The sequence below is a fragment of the Aulostomus chinensis genome, chromosome 15, assembly GCF_037954235.1.
Source record: "Aulostomus chinensis isolate RoL2024-O1b breed Wild chromosome 15, RoL_Achi_v1.0, whole genome shotgun sequence".
Lineage (NCBI taxonomy): Eukaryota > Metazoa > Chordata > Actinopteri > Syngnathiformes > Aulostomidae > Aulostomus > Aulostomus chinensis.
Window position 1 is genome coordinate 5598088 of NC_141334.1, and position 17503 is coordinate 5615590.

At 43.2% G+C, this 17503-nt stretch overlaps 1 protein-coding gene across 4 annotated transcripts; it reads left to right on the forward strand.

Annotated features, from left to right (window-relative positions):
* The first annotated feature begins 766 nt into the window (after positions 1–766).
* On the forward strand, positions 767–17024 carry macroh2a1 (macroH2A.1 histone). 4 transcript variants are annotated; one of them, XM_086226142.1, is made up of 9 exons: positions 767–940; positions 2503–2711; positions 4069–4175; positions 4334–4525; positions 5337–5444; positions 9429–9519; positions 12170–12259; positions 15136–15310; positions 15832–17024. In XM_086226142.1, the coding sequence occupies exons 2-9, from the start codon at positions 2540–2542 to the stop codon at positions 15995–15997; spliced, it is 1101 nt and encodes a 366-aa protein (XP_086082268.1). In that variant the 5' UTR covers positions 767–940; positions 2503–2539; the 3' UTR covers positions 15998–17024. The 4 variants fall into 4 exon arrangements, with proteins under 4 accessions (XP_086082268.1, XP_086082265.1, XP_086082266.1 ...); XM_086226139.1 differs by lacking the exon at positions 9429–9519 and adding an exon at positions 7843–7942 and having other exon boundaries at positions 768–940; XM_086226140.1 differs by lacking the exons at positions 767–940; positions 9429–9519 and adding exons at positions 1048–1493; positions 7843–7942.
* Positions 17025–17503: the final 479 nt, after the last annotated feature.

Here is a 17503-nt window from a genome sequence, read left to right on the forward strand (position 1 = left end):
ACTGCTGCAAATCTTTGGTGTATATTTTACTTTTACTCCCAATTTAGTCCAATGAGACACAACAGTTGCAGGGGAAGTTGCAGCGGTTTGAACTAATCAGCCTCAAATCAAACCGGCTCAAGCCGCCTGAAGCCCAGCTCGTCAAAACCACCAATGATTAACGACACACTGGCTCATCTAACTGCTGCCGTGTAAACCAGCAGTTTTCAAACCACGTTGTTTCAACTTGAGTTGCTGCGAATGTTTGCAGTGAACTGGGGCTTTAGGGTGTTGGACCTGCTCAAAGGTGTGGGAGAAGGAGCAAAGCAAAGCTGATGCGTATCTGGTAGCGTGGCTCAGTGTGACCTCACAGTGAGGAGGTCAAAGCTATCCGCCCGTGCCTGCCTGGGGTTCCTCCAGCATGCTCCATGGAGGCTGGGTTGAAAACTTAGAACACATTTCATTGTGTTTATGCTTCTGTTTTTGTGGAGATGTTTGTTTTCTTATGGATCAGATATTTATGTATTTTTTCCCCTCCGAGGAAACAATTCACTAATTGAGGCCTCAAAGGATGATGGGTTTGAGGCACATGAAATGAATCCTGTCACAGGGTGTCTGGAATTTGCAGTGACGCCCCTGTTGAAACAGTAAAACTATTTTCAGTGACCAAAAAAATAAATAAATAAAAATTTAAAAAAAAATTCTGATTTGCAAAACATTACAGCTCCAACCACGTGTTTTCACGGATGAAGTCAAAGTGTGAAGGGTTAAAGATCATCCGAGCAGCAGCAGATTTGCGTTCAGCAGGTTTGAAAGCTGCTGCTTCTTCTTCTCTCCAGGCGGGCGGGCAGCACTGGCAGGCTGCTCCGATATCTCAGCTCGCTGTGGATTGTGGGAGACGAGGACACTGCCCAGGCTTGTCAGCGGAGACCCGGAGATATTTTCCGCCCTGCCCTGCTTTGTAAGTCTTACCACCACCGTTTTCCTATCGTTGCTTGTCGACCTTAGCCGTGTTGCCACTCACCGGACTGAGCCGTTTACGTTGCCACATCGTGTATTTTTTTTCTTTTTTTTCCCTGGCATTGAGGCCGAGAGCGAAGGCCGTGTTGCCGGGGCTGACATGCAGGGAAGGGGAGGGACAGTGGAGCGGGCAGCTGCCGCCGTTCTACCGGGGTTATTTCCACCCGGAGAGCTCTCTGACCTGAGCAGGAAATGCCCTCGGTTTGACTGACAGCTCGCTTCTTCTTCTTTTTTTTTCCTTCTTCCTTTCTCTCCTTTGACGCAGCGTGTAAATAAAACCCCAAACAAACCCGCTCGAGCCAACCGGCGGTTGGTTTTATTCGGTCGCGAGGGATGAACGTTGGTGCGGCGGTTTAGACGCACCTCCACCTGGCCGCGCAGCAGAGTCCGTCTACATCCGCTGCTGGAGAACAAGCAGGGCTGTCTCTTAACGTGTTGTCTGACATCTTTGCTCAGGAGCAGGGTCAGTTAGTACCGGAGCCCGGTGTGGCTAAGTAAGTGTCGCTGACAGAACGAATCACAGTTGATGTGTTCATCCGACAAATGGTTTACTTACAGTCATTTTTACACGCCGTTAAAGCAGCCGCCTACACGGTCTTAACAGGGATGTTTCTTTAACGTATAACCGCACTATTTGTGTTAGATTTATTTACATAATACCATAGCTGACTATTCCCTGGATGTTAAGATATAATACGTCATTAATTAAAGAGTTAGCAGCACTGGTCTGGTGACGATTCTTCCGTTCGAGCTGCTGTTTTGGTCACAAGAGGTTAGAACACACACAAATACCGATTTGGTTCTGTAAGTGATTGTACTGCACCAACATGTCTAATGACTGGGGGTCATGAGGCGAAGCAGCACCTCCTGGATCACCTTTGGTTAGCCGGAGTACAAATACAAACACTTTGTATTATGTTTGACAACGACCCTGTTTCTCTCTTTTACCTCGTGGCAAAGTATTCAGTGTCTGTTACCAGAGGCTTGGGCCAGCCTTTTGATATCAAGTTATTGTTTTAAGGTGGAAACTCCAAGACTTTAAATCCAAGAGCCCATTCCAGTTCCCACAATCATTTTTGTTTTCAAATATAAAGAGAGATGTTGTGATGTACTGGTCATAAACCTGCAACCTTCTTCATTAAAGCTTAGCAACACAGCCACAACATGAATCACGAGTTTGCCTGGAAGATTTAGCCAACCTTTGTTTAGATGCATCGAAATGACTTTGTGTCTTGTGTAAATATAGTATTTATGATTATTATTATTATTATTTTGATCATAATTGATGGCAGTTTCCTTTAACAACATAGATAATATGATCTTGTTAGTAGGTAGAAGCTAGATCTCTTGTTGGGGACATGCCTCCTGGTGTAGAACAGATTTTAATGTGTCAAAATGACCCAAAGTAGTAGTAGTAGAAATCAGGGTTTTCAAAACTGGAAAAAAATGAAAGTAAGTAAAATGAAGATTTTCTGATGGATCCTGGTTGATGTGACCCTGCAGAGCCTGACACTGGTAGCGGTCTCGCCGACTCAGAATCATGTCTAGCCGAGGAGGAAAGAAGAAGCTGACTAAGACGTCCCGGTCCACCAAGGCCGGGGTCATCTTCCCTGTGGGGCGCATGCTGCGCTACATCAAGAGGGGCCTGCCCAAATACCGCATCGGTGTGGGAGCGCCTGTCTACCTGGCCGCTGTCCTCGAGTATCTGACTGGTGAGTTTTTTATTTGCTGAGTGGAGGAGAGCGCGGTTGAAGTAGAAAACATATCAATCGATCAATCCTTATTTACATCGCGCCAGAGGGTATAGAACCTCACTCTTTAACTGAGATGAAAGAGACCCAACATTCCCACATGAGTGACGTTGGCCAGAAAAAAACTCCCTCTTAACAGGAAGAAACCTCAGGCAGAACCAGGCTCAGAGTGGGCGGCCATCGGCTTCGACCGGTTGGGGTTGAGAGGGAGAAGGAGAGAGAAGGGGGGGTGGGGGCGGAGAAGAGAGAGTGAGGTGGGGGGGGGGGGTAAGAGGACAGAGGGAGGGGTGGAGAGGAGAGAGAAACACAGGGCCAAGGCCAGTGAGTAGTTGGTTCAGGACAAGAAGTGATCAATCCGGCGCCGACAGCCCCTGGTGACCTGCAGGGCGAGAGAGCACAGACACCTCTGGGGAAGAAGTTTAGCTTAATGGATGCATGGATACATGTGAATGTATATAAGCATATACAACATACCTGATCATTCGAATGGTGGATCTTAGGGATGCTGAACTTGTGCTACAGCTGGACTGCCCTGCACATCTGGATTCTTGTTCTGTTAGTTTTTGAGCTACTTCTGTCTCATGCAAGAGTCTGTGACTCTACGGAGCCTGAGTGCAAGAATTACTTTGACTATAGATATGAAAAGGTATATTTACATCATAAATTCAAATTGAAGGCTGTAAAAACAAATGGCTACTCTAATATTTCATTGTGAACATTTGAATGTGTCCACCATGTGGCAGCTTAATTTTTCTGAATGCTTGGTTTTGAAACAAATACTTTCTCACAGATAAATGTCAAACTTGATTGTTGTCCCGAGGGAAATTTTTTGTTTATCTCAATTCTTTCTAATCATGATTTAGTTACCCATTAATTTTAAATCTTTTACGTAGTTTTGATAGGAAGTTTATGTTATTCTTACTGAAGTTGCTATTTTAATGTAATTGTCGTCATCGTGTCTCTTCGCGTCCAGCATCTTCTATTCGTCCTTTTTGCTACTTGATGAAGTTAGCAACTGAAAATGAGTGAATCTTTCCCTCAAGCGTGCTGAGATGGACCTGAAATCAGAGAAGTGCTTGTAGATGTTGACGAGGAAGCTCTTTAACGCTCACAGGAACCAAATCTCCTCGTTTATATACATGGCAACAAGGTTCAGCTAAAATGTAGCCAAAAGGACGTTATACATTCAGAGGAGACATTCATTTAAAGCACCAAAAGAATGTTAGTTTCTGTAGCTAAACCTTCAGAGACCAAAACCACTCAAGCAATCCTACACTTAATGATGAATTTTCCCTGGTATTTTTCTCCATCCATGCAGCTGAGATCCTGGAACTGGCAGGTAATGCAGCCAGAGACAATAAGAAGGGTCGCGTCACACCACGACACATCCTGCTGGCCATCGCCAACGATGAGGAGTTGAACCAGGTCAGCTGCTGCGTGTATCCAGGAAACCGTTACATTTATATAAACGTCACAGATACAAAATTCTTTTGCATCATTGACAGTATTTTCTAGTAGATACAGGCTGATCTCCTTCATTCCTGTCAGTGTGAGACCATGACAGCTTTGTCTTCCTGTCTCAGTTGCTGAAAGGTGTGACCATTGCAGCAGGTGGAGTTCTGCCCAACATCCACCCTGAGCTGCTGGCGAAGAAAAGAGGAGCGAAGGGCAAACCGGAGACGCCGGTCTCTCCGGCTCCTGAGAAGAAACCTAAGACGGTCAAGAAGCCAGCGGCAAAGAAAGCGGGCGGGAAGAAGGCCGGAGGGAAGGCCAAGGTACAGCCTGGTTCACGGTCTGATTATTGGACACATGTCATTGAATTCCATGGCAATGGTGTACATCTGGATACATTCATTATTCTGTCAGTGCAAAGAAAAACAGATTTTTCAGTCTAATTGCATATTTAACACAGTATGTTGGTGTAAAATTACCCAAAATGTCACAGCAAGCGTGAAAATGATCCACGAGACATCAACAAAACCAAACGGTTTCAGACCTCCAGTCTGTTTCTGGGCTGATGACATCATCTCATCCCAGAACTCCAGTCACTTCATCGCCCACTATCAGCATGATCAATCACACTTGGGAAGCTGCTTTTTTTTTTTTTTTTTTTTTTTTTAAATGTTGATTCTGGTTTTTATAAGTGGGATCGCTTTTATGTGGCAACACAGAAATTAGTCCCCCCCCCCCCCCAAAAAAAAGTGACAATTGAGTCGAATAAGAGTAATAAGTAGATAAATGTTGACGTCTGATCCAGCAGCAGTTTGTCGTACGTGGAAATCAAATGAAATCTGGAAACAAGAAAATGACAACAAAGTGTGGGTCTAAATATCTGATTTATTTCATTTGGGGGTTTGTTATTCTGTGTTTCATTATTTTATAGTGGGGAGAAAATAAACCAACCATCACAATTTTAAAACTAAAAAAACTAAAAATGCAGAACCAGTTAAGCTATGAAAGAGGTAAAGGAGGCCAACTGCTGCTGGGACGGACAGCTTGAGGCTGATACCCTGGAGCCGACCAGAGCTGAGCTGCCTGTCGATGGGGAGAAGAGAAAACAGTATTTTCATGTGATGTCTTCAACAGAAGCAGGGTGAGGTGAGCAAGGCGGTGTCAGCAGACAGCACCACAGAGGGATCCCCAGCAGACAGCTTCACCGTGCTCTCAACCAAGAGTCTGTTCCTGGGTCAGAAGGTCAGTTTTCTGTGGACTCGCTGTTCTACTAACAGTGCTCAGCATGGAATATTTACGACGTTCTCTTTCGAACTTTCAAGCTAAGATGTCTCTCCATACCGTCTTTATAACTGAATTGAAAGGTCAAATTGGTCAAAGAGGATGTAGTAAACTGGTCTGTTTCACTGAAGTGCAGCTGTGTAATATTTTGCGAAATAATTAATAAAAAAAAAAATCAACAACTAACAGGCAACACTATGAAACGTTGTTGAAGTGGCAGTGGTAATTTCACGCTGCGCGTCTGCTTCGCTCATCAGACTTCATATTAGAGTCCCGCCCTCAGCTCTGACTGCTGTGGAGTTTAGATCTGGAGTTGATTTTAACCTTTTAGAAGAGATAATATGTTGAGGTCAATTTTGAAAGTTACACCAAAAACTTATCAAATGTTTTTATGTTCATGTTACAACATCACAATTTTCAGATTTGAGTCTGATAGTCGGGAGAAGAACTGTCACTGACTCTCTGGCTCTAATTCTCTATATTGAGAGGAGCTGTGAGACAAATGGGATGGTCTGTTTCAGACCTTGAAACTCAGCTGTCTTGCACATCATGTAGTCCAGCAGGACCTCGATCCCGTGGCTCATTGCTGCTCAGGTCCTGGTTTCATTGATGTGTCAGTACTGTACAGCTGCACCCTCATCTGCCATACTTTGACTTCCCTTTGGGTTCATTAGAGGAAGTTGAATCGCTTAAATGGAGTCACCATAAGATTGTGAGTCTTTACAACCTTTTATGGTCTCTTTGTAATGCAAAAACCCCCTAAATGTTCGATTTCCTGTCTCAGCTTGTGTGTGGATGCATACTTTGGTCTACCATGTATAAGCTGATAACTGATATATTATGTTATGATGTGTAGGCACACACACATATGATAGAAAGCAGGATACTTATTCTCCCTCTGTTGTATGTTTTATGTCACTACTACAAAACCTGCTTGTCTGTGTTGCGTTTACACACATTTCAAAGAAAAGTGAAGAAATAGAATCAACTTCAGCAAATGTTTGACCTGCAGCGATACACCTGCTGAGTGTGAAGCTGATTGGATGAACAGTTGTGGAGTGAAGTGCAGCACACACACACACACACACACACACACACACACACACACACACACACACACACACACACACACACACACACACACTTCTTTGATTACATTTTTAAAGCAAAACAGCAGAGATTCTTCTCCTGCTGGGGTGAACTGCTTTTCTTCCTGTCAGCTTAGATAATGAGTACAAATGTAGATGTAATTTTTTGTTTTTTAAATTTTCATTCGTTTCGGAACTGCAAGGGAGTTGAGACAAACGCTGACTGGGTTCAGTTATATTTTTCCTAAAAACCACAGGGTCCTTTATTTCCACATGTATTACACTGATGCAAATTCAAGTTTGATCGAGTTGAATCTGACTTTGAGATTATTATATTATACTTTCCTCAGTGGCAGCAGCATTAGCCTGCTGTCATAATCTTTCTGCTCTCTGTTGAACTCCGTTGATAATTAATCAAACCTGATCGAGTTAATGAACCCACAAATGGAAAATTCAATCTACTCAAACGTAATTATTATTATTATTATTATTATTATTATTATTATTAGAAGTGCAGTTTTCCTGCCTGATCATTTCCCTTCGTGTCTTATTCAGCTGCTGCTTTCAGTAGCGCTCATTTTAAGATGATGTAATGAATGAATAATCTGAGGTTGCGAGCTACAGGATCACTGTTGAGTCATGAAGTGAGATACTAACAGGACGTCCATTTGAGAGTCGTAATATTTCAAGGATACCTTGACATTTTGACTTGTTAGTTTTATGTTATTTGCTCTTTGCTGCGTCACAGACAGTTCCAGTTATTAAGGGACACAAGTAAATGTGCATAAACAGAAGTGGAAGAGTCCTGGATTAACTACTTTCTTATTATAGAGTTGCAAACTTATCTGTTGTAAATGACTGGGCCACACCGACCACAACGGAGAAATGATCTTTACAATCGGTAAAATAAGAATGTAAAAGATCAAACTAGGCCTCCCCTTTACTGCAGTCTGGTTTTGTAAATCGTATTTGAAGCCCTGCTCTTTCTTTGGATAATTTTACTTCGGAAACCTGCATAACAAATTGTTGACTTAGCGTTTCGACAGCGAGGCGTTGCCCTGCATCAACAAACATACGGTACATGCGATGTTGGTATAATGTAACTGCAGATATGCTGATTGTTTTGAGTTTATCAAAAAGTCAAGGTATCTTTCTAAGCTGTGGTGTGAATCTGGTTTTAATGGCTTTGCTTCCTCCCCTCTTCCTTCTCGCTCTCCCTCCTCCTCTGCATGCCTCCCTCCTGGCTCTCTCCTGCCCCCTCCCCTCCGCAGCTCAACCTCATCCATAGTGAGGTCAGTAACTTGGCTGGCTTTGACGTGGAGGGGGTCATCAACCCCACCAATGCTGAACTTGAACTTAAAGATGATCTAGGTGAGCTCCCCCCCACCCTCCCTCCCTGGTCCTAGAGGGGTTTTGAGATTTAATTTAAAAAATAAGAAAGAAAAAAATCCTTGAATCTTCAACAGCTCAACAACTTCTGCTAAATTAATCCTCAGTGAATCAAATAAAAAAGATTCTTCATCGACCGGGTCTGTGTTCACACTGCGGGTCACTGGTAGGTTCATGGATCTCATCACAGTTTGTACGCCTCAACTGCAGCTCACTTGTTACAGAACCTGGCTTTTATACATGTGTACTTTGCTTTTTAGTCAGTTAAAGTTTTGATGCGCAAAAGTTACATTTCATAATAGATTTATTTGTTTTTTTAAGTAGTTGCTGAACAGTCATAACATTGGTATTTTCTCTGCTGCCTTTGAAAACCCCCAAATATTTTTTTGTTCTAAATGAAAATAAGGCTTGGGTTTAATGCAGAACTTGGGATGAACAAATAGCAGTTGTTGATGCTTGGATACTGGACAGTGAACCTCTCCTTCATCTCTGAACATTAAAGCTCTATCACACAATTTAAAGTAAAGTCCAGTAAAATGCAGCAGCACGTCCTCTTACGCCACCTTTCCTCGTTCACCGATCCTGCTGGTCAGCTCTGCTGCAGATAAAACAACTTGTTGGCGGTGCTGCTCGCAGTGCGAATACACGATGACAAGTTTGACTTTCAATCGCTGCTCATTGGCAGAGCCGAAAGACTGACGATCAATAGAATATCATAAATAAAATATAGTTCCCAGAAGTAAGTGAAAAATGCCTGTGGAGCATTCAATGATTTGATCAAAGCCCCTCAGCAGTGACCCTGCTTGCTCCTCATCATAAACTGTGGATGTGCTCAGGTTCATTCCAGGTTGGCCTCCTTTCAGGTGGTTGCTTGATAATCAATTATTTAATTGAGCTGCACTAGAGCGCTGAGGAGGGATGACTCGCAAGATCATTTTTATCAGCGGTCAACCACATTTGCATCTTTGTGACTTCGCTCCCAACAGGAGCATTTAACCCGTCTCCTCCTTCCCAAATGAGCTCTGTTTTACAGTTTGGCTCTGCACCAAAAAGGTGGGTTTGTGTAAAATGCAAAGCAAACTTGAAACTGAAGTCCACCACCACATGAACCGCTAGCAGCTGCTCACTGCAGCCTGACTGCAAGGTGATGCGCCTGGAGTGCAACCGTGAAATTAGGATGACACAGTTAGTCAGAAATAAATTCATGTTGTCACTTTTAAAAAATAACTGCATTCTGTGCTGTTTCTCCAAGTGAATCTGACTAAATGTGTAGTCCTGCTTCCTAATTACATCATGTGACCCACCATGTTCAGTTGTTTCCTGTGATGCCATCAGCCAATAAGGAGTGCACCCACTTCTTTGTTTTTCCTCTCTTTAACCCTTCTTTGGCCCATCTTGTTATTCCTGATCATTCACTGTGTTTTTACCACCATGTTGTTTGCTTGTTTGTCGTTGTTGTCGTCTGTAGTTGCAAGTTGTCCAAGCCGACATTTCCATCGTGGAGAGCGACGCTGTCGTTCACCCGACCAACTCCTCCCTCTATACAGGTGGTGAAGTAGGTAAAGGAACCATTGATGCCCCAAGACCACCTCTGCCTGTCTGCTTTCTGTCGCTCCCTCTGTCTCTCTGATTGGTCTGTGGACAAAGATCGCAGCAGCATCACAGTTCCGCTTTATTTTATTTATTTCCGTTTATTTTTCTGCATAGAACTCCCTATTCTTTTACTCCACATGCTTCAATGTAGCATTCATGCAATTTGTTGAAACAATGAGTGGAAGACCTGTTTTTCCAGAGAAAATTAACTTGGCGTGGCTTGAAACGTTCAGGGAAACTTTTGTTTCCAGAATTTAAATGTCAGCTGCCAAAGCATGTTGGGTATACAGGCAGTGGTTTCAATAAAACTAACCCAGAAGACAAACTAAATGTGAAAAGGATAATTTGATTTTTGGCAGTTCAAAACATGAAAAGAGGCTGTTGGTTGGCAGCAGAGTCTCTTTTCTTAGATGTCTGAGATTCCTGCACTTAAATGCACCAGCAAAGAAATGTTTTCAGAGAGGTTCATGCTCCCAACCAGGCTTTTTCTCTCAAAGCAGATTGTACAAACTTGACTTGATAACCTGGAACCCTGCGAATCACCAACATGGACTGAAGCCAATAGAGCCGTGCAGTTTTACTCAGATAAAATGTTCAGACCGATAACAGCACTGCGAGGAAAGACGGCTCATTCATATACGTCCGTTGAGAAAAGTTCAACTGGGTTCACATTTTCCTGCAGCACCATCCAGTGTTTTTTCTGGTGGTCCATCGTTGAGCAAACGTGTATTCATGGCAGGCTATTTAGTTGAAAATGCTTCATATACGCGTCAGTGCTACTATAAAAAGCTAAAGCTTAAGAGGCTGAGGCAACAACTGAGGGGAACAGAGTCCTGGAAATCTTTGAGTACTGCAGTAAAATGCAGTAAATTGAGAGGAAGATCTATGGAGAAAAGCACATTTCTCTCTTATAAAACTGAAGCAATAACCAGAAAAATCAGGACTCCTGTCTGTTAAAAGCAGTTCACATAATTAAGGTCTGTCCCAATCCACTGCAAACACACTTCCAGGTACATCTATTAGAACTCATCCTCTGCCTTTTTGTCATTTTTTCCCTTTTTAAGTCATTGGTCATAAAATAGTAGATGAAAGATTTGCGTATGAGCCGAATTGTACTCCACCTGGGATTCAGGCAAATCTGCTAGCTCATGTTTTTGCTGTGGCAGGTGTGACTTTGTGTGGTGATATCAGGCTAAATTGTGAAAATTTAGATTTTAAAAGTAACAATTTAGACTAAATGTTGTAATGGATAAGAATTGAAAATTAAACTAAAATTAGACTTAAAAGGGGAAAAAAAGAATCCCAAAAGTACCCAGGAGGAGTAGTTAATGACAGCAGTGTGAGTCGTGGTAATTCTTTACGTGCACCCATGATGATGACCTACTAAGGTGGTAAATCCTCTGCTAGGCCGTGTTTGGTGCCACGTAAGCCTTCGTACTCATAGCAGTCCTCCTCGTCTACCCTCCATTGTCTCTACCCGAGTGGCCACACCCTCACCATCTCGCCCAGTGTTGCAGGGTAAACACCCAACAACCTGATGATCCTGCTTTGAGAGGAAGGCTCCACAATCCTCCCTCACGTCATCCATTATGTTGTCGTGCAACCTTCAAGTCTCTTCAAGCTTACTCTCACATGGGGGCATAAACAGAGCCATCCTGCAAACCACATAGTCCAGTATGAACGGCCTCCTCACAACGATGTGCACAAGAGCTTCACCTTTAGAGCCACTGAAGAAAATCAGTATACTCGTAAAAATACTTGCATGTGTACAGCCCCTCAGAGTGTTGTCATCAATAGTCATGATATAACCAAGTGCTGCTAGTCATGTAAGGTATACTGTGATCTACACAGGGAGGTTGAGTGGATCATGTAATGCATACACACCACAACAGTATGTGTGTGTAACCCTGAACCGCTGCTGCTGCTGCTGCTGCTGCTGCTGCTTGTTGTTGCTTTGCTCCACGTTTGACTGTAACGTTGGCTGACGTTTCCAGCTACTGGCGTCCCCACGATCGTGCTGTCAGTTCAGTTTCTGAGTGAGACATTTATTTCTGGAAGCATACAGCTTATGATGTTTATTGAGTGACTGAACTCTAATCATAAATGGCTAAAATAACCCGATTCTTTAACTGCTTGCTTGTGTTAGCTGTTAAATGACCTTCAAAGTTTCTTTCAAGGCTATCATTAACACAATGATATTTCTCTCTCTGCCTGTTTTTCTAATGATTTTGCAGCCAGAATATTGATATCTCTGGACCAGACTCACCTCCCTCCTTCCTTTTGTGGCTTCTCTCTTTAGCTCTAAGTCAATCTCTAACAGTAGCATCAAATAGTTTCAGATTAATTGACTCAGTTTGAGCCAGGCAAGTAGCGGCTGTGAATCTTAATTTGTGAAAGAATCTCACAGAAAAGGCGCTGCGTGAGAGATATGAGCTCAGAGCTTCAGAGAGAGGCCGGGTGACGTGATTGACAGCATCGTTGTCAGCCTGCCTACCTGTCCATCCGTCTGCCTCCGCGTGTGCCTGCTTGCCTGTCTGTCTGCATGAGCGTCACCTCTTCTTTCTGCCTGTCTGTGGTACATGGCTTCACCCTCTTCCCCTTCTTCTGATCTCACAGGCTCTGCTCTGGAGAAGAAAGGAGGGAAAGAGTTTGCTGAAGCGCTGCAGGAGCTGAAGAAGAAAAACGGCCCTCTGGACGTGGCCGGTGGTAAGTACAGAGGTTGTGAGGATCTTGATAACCAACAGATTACCTTGTTACCATCAATGGGAATCGTATCAGCAGCCAGTTGTTTTGGGCAGGAGAACGGGACATCACTAGCAGCTGGATGATGGAATGTGCCATTGAGTTCTCCATCAGCTGCTGCTCTTTACCTCCCTCCAGGACGTAACGTTATCCTCTGGTGTGTCTGTTGGTGTGTTTATGGGACATCTGGAAAGATAACGGAGGAGTGTTGATGAATCTGTACCCTCGTAGCCTCTGTGGTGGAGCTGTGTGCCCTCTTAGTGCTTTGTAGTTCAGAATGAATTAGCGTGAAGTGATGCACATCAGAGGCCGGCCACGTGGCGAGTAAACTGTAGGTCAAAAGCAGCTGATTACGGGTCAAACCAACAGTGAAGCCAGATTTCAGCAAATTTTCTTTTCCACAGCGAGCCAGTCAACAGCCGAATATCCAGGAAGTCATGCAGCAGACGCCCGGTGACAAATTGGACACATTTTCCGTCACTGACCAACGGGGTCCAGACATGTAGAGCTGAGGTTTGACCTGCGATTATTTACTCGAGGCTAACATGGTTAGAACTTGCTGTGGAGTTGTGCACAGACCTCAAGTTCTGAGCACCGACGTAATCAATCTGGATACTTTTCCTATTTTGTTTTGATAAAATTTTGATGCTCGATAAATACTGGCACTCATATGAACAGTAATTTACCACAAAGCAAAATTTAAAAAAAAACAACAACAACAATAATCATTTCTGCCTCGGTTTCACATCTGTTTATCCTTGAAATTTTAATGTTGCTATCAAACAGTTAGCAAAGTGCCTATTGATCCATTCAAGCACCACCCAGCTCCCATGACAGTGATGTCAGCGCTAAATCTCTCCGCACGCTGGATCCTCTTGTTCTCTGCTTCACATTCAGCAAATGACGTCAGTTCACTGCAGTTAAGATGAAGTGCTTTCAGATACGACCACTAAGTTTCACACACTCCAATTGGAGAAGCAATCTCTTAAATGTCACCTTCCTTTATTTATCATTAAACCGGTGGAGAGTCAAAGGGGGTTTAATTTCACATTCTTTAAATGCTGCATTGAAACTCCCCAGTGCCAGTTTCACCTTTTTATAGGAACTGAGATTACTGGGATAGTTGTGTCATGGAGGTGGTAAAAGGGATTTTGTGGAGTATGTGTTTTGGCGGTCAAGCTTGCAGGAAAGGCATCAGTCTTCAGAGAGCCATGTTGTTTAAGCCTTCACAGTTTATTTTATCTCTGACTCCATTTGTCTCCTCAGCCTCCCTCTGTTCGCTCTCTTGTTCTCCATCCGTCTCTCATTATCCATCACTCTCACTCACTTTTTCAAACCCTCCCCAACTTCACTACTTGTGCCGCTCACATCCAGCCAAGTGAGCTCAGAGCTCTAATCCCAGCCTGTGTGTGGAGCTCGTAAATAGATTACCAGGTGACTGAACGCCCAGCCAGCAGGGCCTGTTCGGGATTCTGGGGACCAAATGGTTATCATGGCCAGGCCTGGTTCAGAACATTTATCAGACAAGTTCTTCAGGATGTTTAAAACATATATATTTCTTTTTCTTTTTTTTTTCCTAAATGCTTTGGCCAGCAAACAACAGAAATTCATCTTTAGAATCCATAGACATTCCCTCACAATAAGAGGCCAGCCGAAGGTGATTCTTGATGAAATGTGTGCAGAAGAATCCTGGTGGATGAGAACTTGGCTTTGTTTACTGCTTAGATACATGTGGATGAGTCAGGAGCTGAACCAGTAAGAGTGCATGTATACACAAACACACACACACACACACACACACACACGTTGTCCTCAGGTTTATTGTGAAATTGTAAGATGACAATGAAACGAAAGCTCCGTGAAATCTACTCAGTTCTCTCGCCTTGTTCTTCCACGTCACATTAGAATTGACTTGCTTGAAAACGTGTATGCAGTGTGTGAAGTGTGTGTGTGTGAGGTACGAGCCATTCTTCCTTTATACACACCAGTACATGTGTGGGGGAGAAGGCGTACAGCTGGTTTTTGTGCGTACACATCGTTAGTACATCCAGCCACAGATTGCACATGCAGCGAGCCTGGCTCTCTTCATCTCTGTGGACCATCTGGAAATCAGCTCATCCTCAGCTTTGACTCCGCTTCAGTCACACACTCACAGCAGGCTAATAAACTCTGACTGGAGGCTTTCTCACTTCACAGCATCGAGACTTTGGCTGCGTCACGCCGTCTACAGCTGCTGGTTTGAACGAAACTACTTCTACTCAAGAAAACAGACTCTTTGTCTTCTTTCTTTTCTTTCTCTGTTCCTCCTCTCTTGTAATTTCTCCGGCCGATCTCACCAGGTCAAACCAGTTCAGCTCTTTTACATTTGCTATTTATATTTTCCACAAAGCAAAGTGCTCTTTTTGCATCTCAAGTCCCAAACTCAATTTTCGGCTTTTCACTTGACTGAACGGATTATTGGAGTTGATTTGACAGTGGATGGTGGATGTGAGGCGCAGAAACTGGGCAGGTCAAAGCAGCCAGCGATGAAGTTGTCGACTGTTCTTTAAATATATTTTTACTGCAATTTCTGATTTCACTAAATAATGTAAGCAGCAGCTGTGTATGTCCTCACTCATTCATTTTAGTTCTATCATATTTTCGGTGTGGTGCAAGTTCACATGTATGCTAAATTTATTTTGTCAAGATATTTTCCGAAGTTTTCTTGATTTCTTCCGATTGTTGCATCCGACTTTGACTTCAGACATCGCGGTCTCTCGTCTTTCTGTAGTATTGCAACAAAGACAGAACATAACTTCTTGTCACCTTTCAAATGCCCTCCTTTTCTGTCTGTCCCTCAGCTGTGTTGACCGCCGGCTATGGTCTGCCCGCCAAGTACGTCATCCACTGCAACAGTCCGGGCTGGGGCTCCGACAAGTGTGAGGAGATGCTGGAAAAGACGGTGAAAAACTGTCTGGCTCTGGCCGACGAGAAGAAACTCAAGTCTGTGGCTTTCCCCTCCATTGGAAGTGGAAGGTGGGGGGAAAAAAACACATACAGACACACACACAGCGTATCATGCCATCCTTTTAAAGTATTTTCATATTAATGATGTCACGAGTCACTTATTTGATTCTTGAACAAAACATAGTTGAAAACGTACTGGACCAAACCAACCTGACAGCGCCGCTGAGCACACGGAGCACACTGAGCATGCTCTGTTGGCACAGCCAGCTACTTCCAGTTGCCCTCTGCTAACTTGAATGTGGAAGAAAACAATCTTATTGCTTTTAAAGACTTTTCAAATGCAATGGAACCAAATTTCATGGAGATGATGAGAGTGAATAAAGTCAATAATCTTTAGCTTCATGTCGTTAAAGGTGCTAAAACCTTATGTTCTCCGAGGAGACTTGGCTAATCCTGCTAGTATAGTAAACAGTAGCATCTAAGCTACACTGCTAGCCCTCCCAGCATGAACGCAACAGCCTCGGTCATGTCAACAACAAGTCAGTTTCATGTTGAGCCAAACTCACCAAATTTGTGTGCTCTCCTGGCAGGAATGGTTTTCCCAAGCAGACGGCAGCCCAGCTGATCCTGAAGGCCATCTCCAGCTACTTCGTGGCCACCATGTCATCCACCATCAAGACCGTCTACTTTGTGCTGTTCGACAGCGAGAGCATCGGGATCTACGTGCAGGAAATGGCCAAGCTGGAGACCAGCTAGAAGAGCTGGGAGCCTCCTCACCCCCCCCCCCCCGCCACTGTTTTCCCTGCAAGGAAATCAGATGGTGTTTACTAACGATTCGTTGAAAATGAAGAAAAAAGAATAATCTTTCTTAAGGCCGGGAATCAGTTTTTGCATTACGTTGTATTTTTCCTCGATTGTTTTTAATTTCTTATTTACTGGTAACCTCTGGTGTTTAAATGTGCACTGTTCATTTTGCAGTCTTTTAACAATACAAACGGTGCTCCGCAAAACATATTGAACGAGTGAGAAGACTCACTGTAAGATTTAATTTTCAGGGTGTATACAAGATGCTTCAATTACAAGGCTTAACGAGAAGTCTAATCAACGTGGGTTCGTGCATGAACGGCAGTAAACGCAGCTCTTCTTCCTTTTGACCCTGAGTGTCTTTGATTGGCTCAGCCAGCATCTGGGGAATACTGTATCATCAAACTAGAAAGCGCGAAGAAACGTCCGGTTTGCTCTTCAAACATGACAGGATAACGGGTAACGGGTTCTGGTTTTTGTGTTTATCGTTGTGTGTTGCATTTGTTCCCTTTGTGTCCTGCAGAGACCTTCAGTTTAAAAAAAAAAAAAAAAAAAAGAATCTCAGTCAACATTAAGAAATAATTTATACTGTAAACAGAACTGTTTCCAGTCAAGTGTATCAGACATAAACTGGAATATAAGTGAAGGTTTTTGCAGCGCAGTGATGGTTTCTAAGGTGTGTTTCTATCAGTGTTTATATAGATGGAGTATTTGTGGAAAGTTAATGGTATATTGGTCTGTATCATAGTATTTTATTTGCTATTCTAGATTGATTCTAAAAGGCACAGTTGATTTGGAAGACTTCAATGTAAGAGATTGTTTTTCTTCCTGTGTGTGTTTTGGCTCCTTTTTTCTTTCTTTTTTGCAGGGAGTGGAGGCATCATGCTGTTGCTTTGTGTTGCTCTTGCATCCAGCCACCACTAGATGGCTCCCCGTAATCAAGAATTGGATTTACTTTAATTTTTTTTTTTCTCTCTCTCATCTCAACCATTTCCTGTGCAGCGGCAGGCCTCTTAACTCAGATGCAGCCTGATTTGAGTTGATGGACATACACAAGGAACTGGACTGCTGTGCTGCATTCAGACTTTTCAACAGCCTAACTTTCGTATGGAAAAAAAAAAAAAAGTAAAATGCTTTCTAAAGAATTGCTACAATTGATGATTCTACAAAGGTCTGTACACACTCCAGTAATAAAATACTCTGGAAAATGCCATTTTTCATCTCTTGGGGGTCATTTCATATATTGTGAATACATTTTGAATGCTGCCAGTAACTTAAATGCCCATAAGATATATTTTTTTTAATTAAATTGCGCATGTGGAGATAAATTGTGAGCCAAATCTTCATTGTCCTTCTTGGAAATAAGTTGATCTTGAACGTACTAATAAATCCACCTCCACTGTGGCAAGAAGAAGCTAATTTGAAATGTTGCAGAACAAATGGCAGAAGAATGACACG

What these genes read in the sequence shown, in the direction of transcription:
- macroh2a1 (XM_086226139.1), top strand. Translation starts at nt 2,540, where the DNA reads ATGTCTAGCCGAGGAGGAAAGAAGAAGCTGACTAAGACGTCCCGGTCC. An exon ending in ACGATGAGGAGTTGAACCAG is followed by an intron (nt 4,176 to 4,333) that starts GTCAGCTGCTGC and finishes TTCCTGTCTCAG; the next exon opens with TTGCTGAAAGGTGTGACCAT. An exon ending in TGAACTTAAAGATGATCTAG is followed by an intron (nt 7,943 to 12,169) that starts GTGAGCTCCCCC and finishes CTGATCTCACAG; the next exon opens with GCTCTGCTCTGGAGAAGAAA.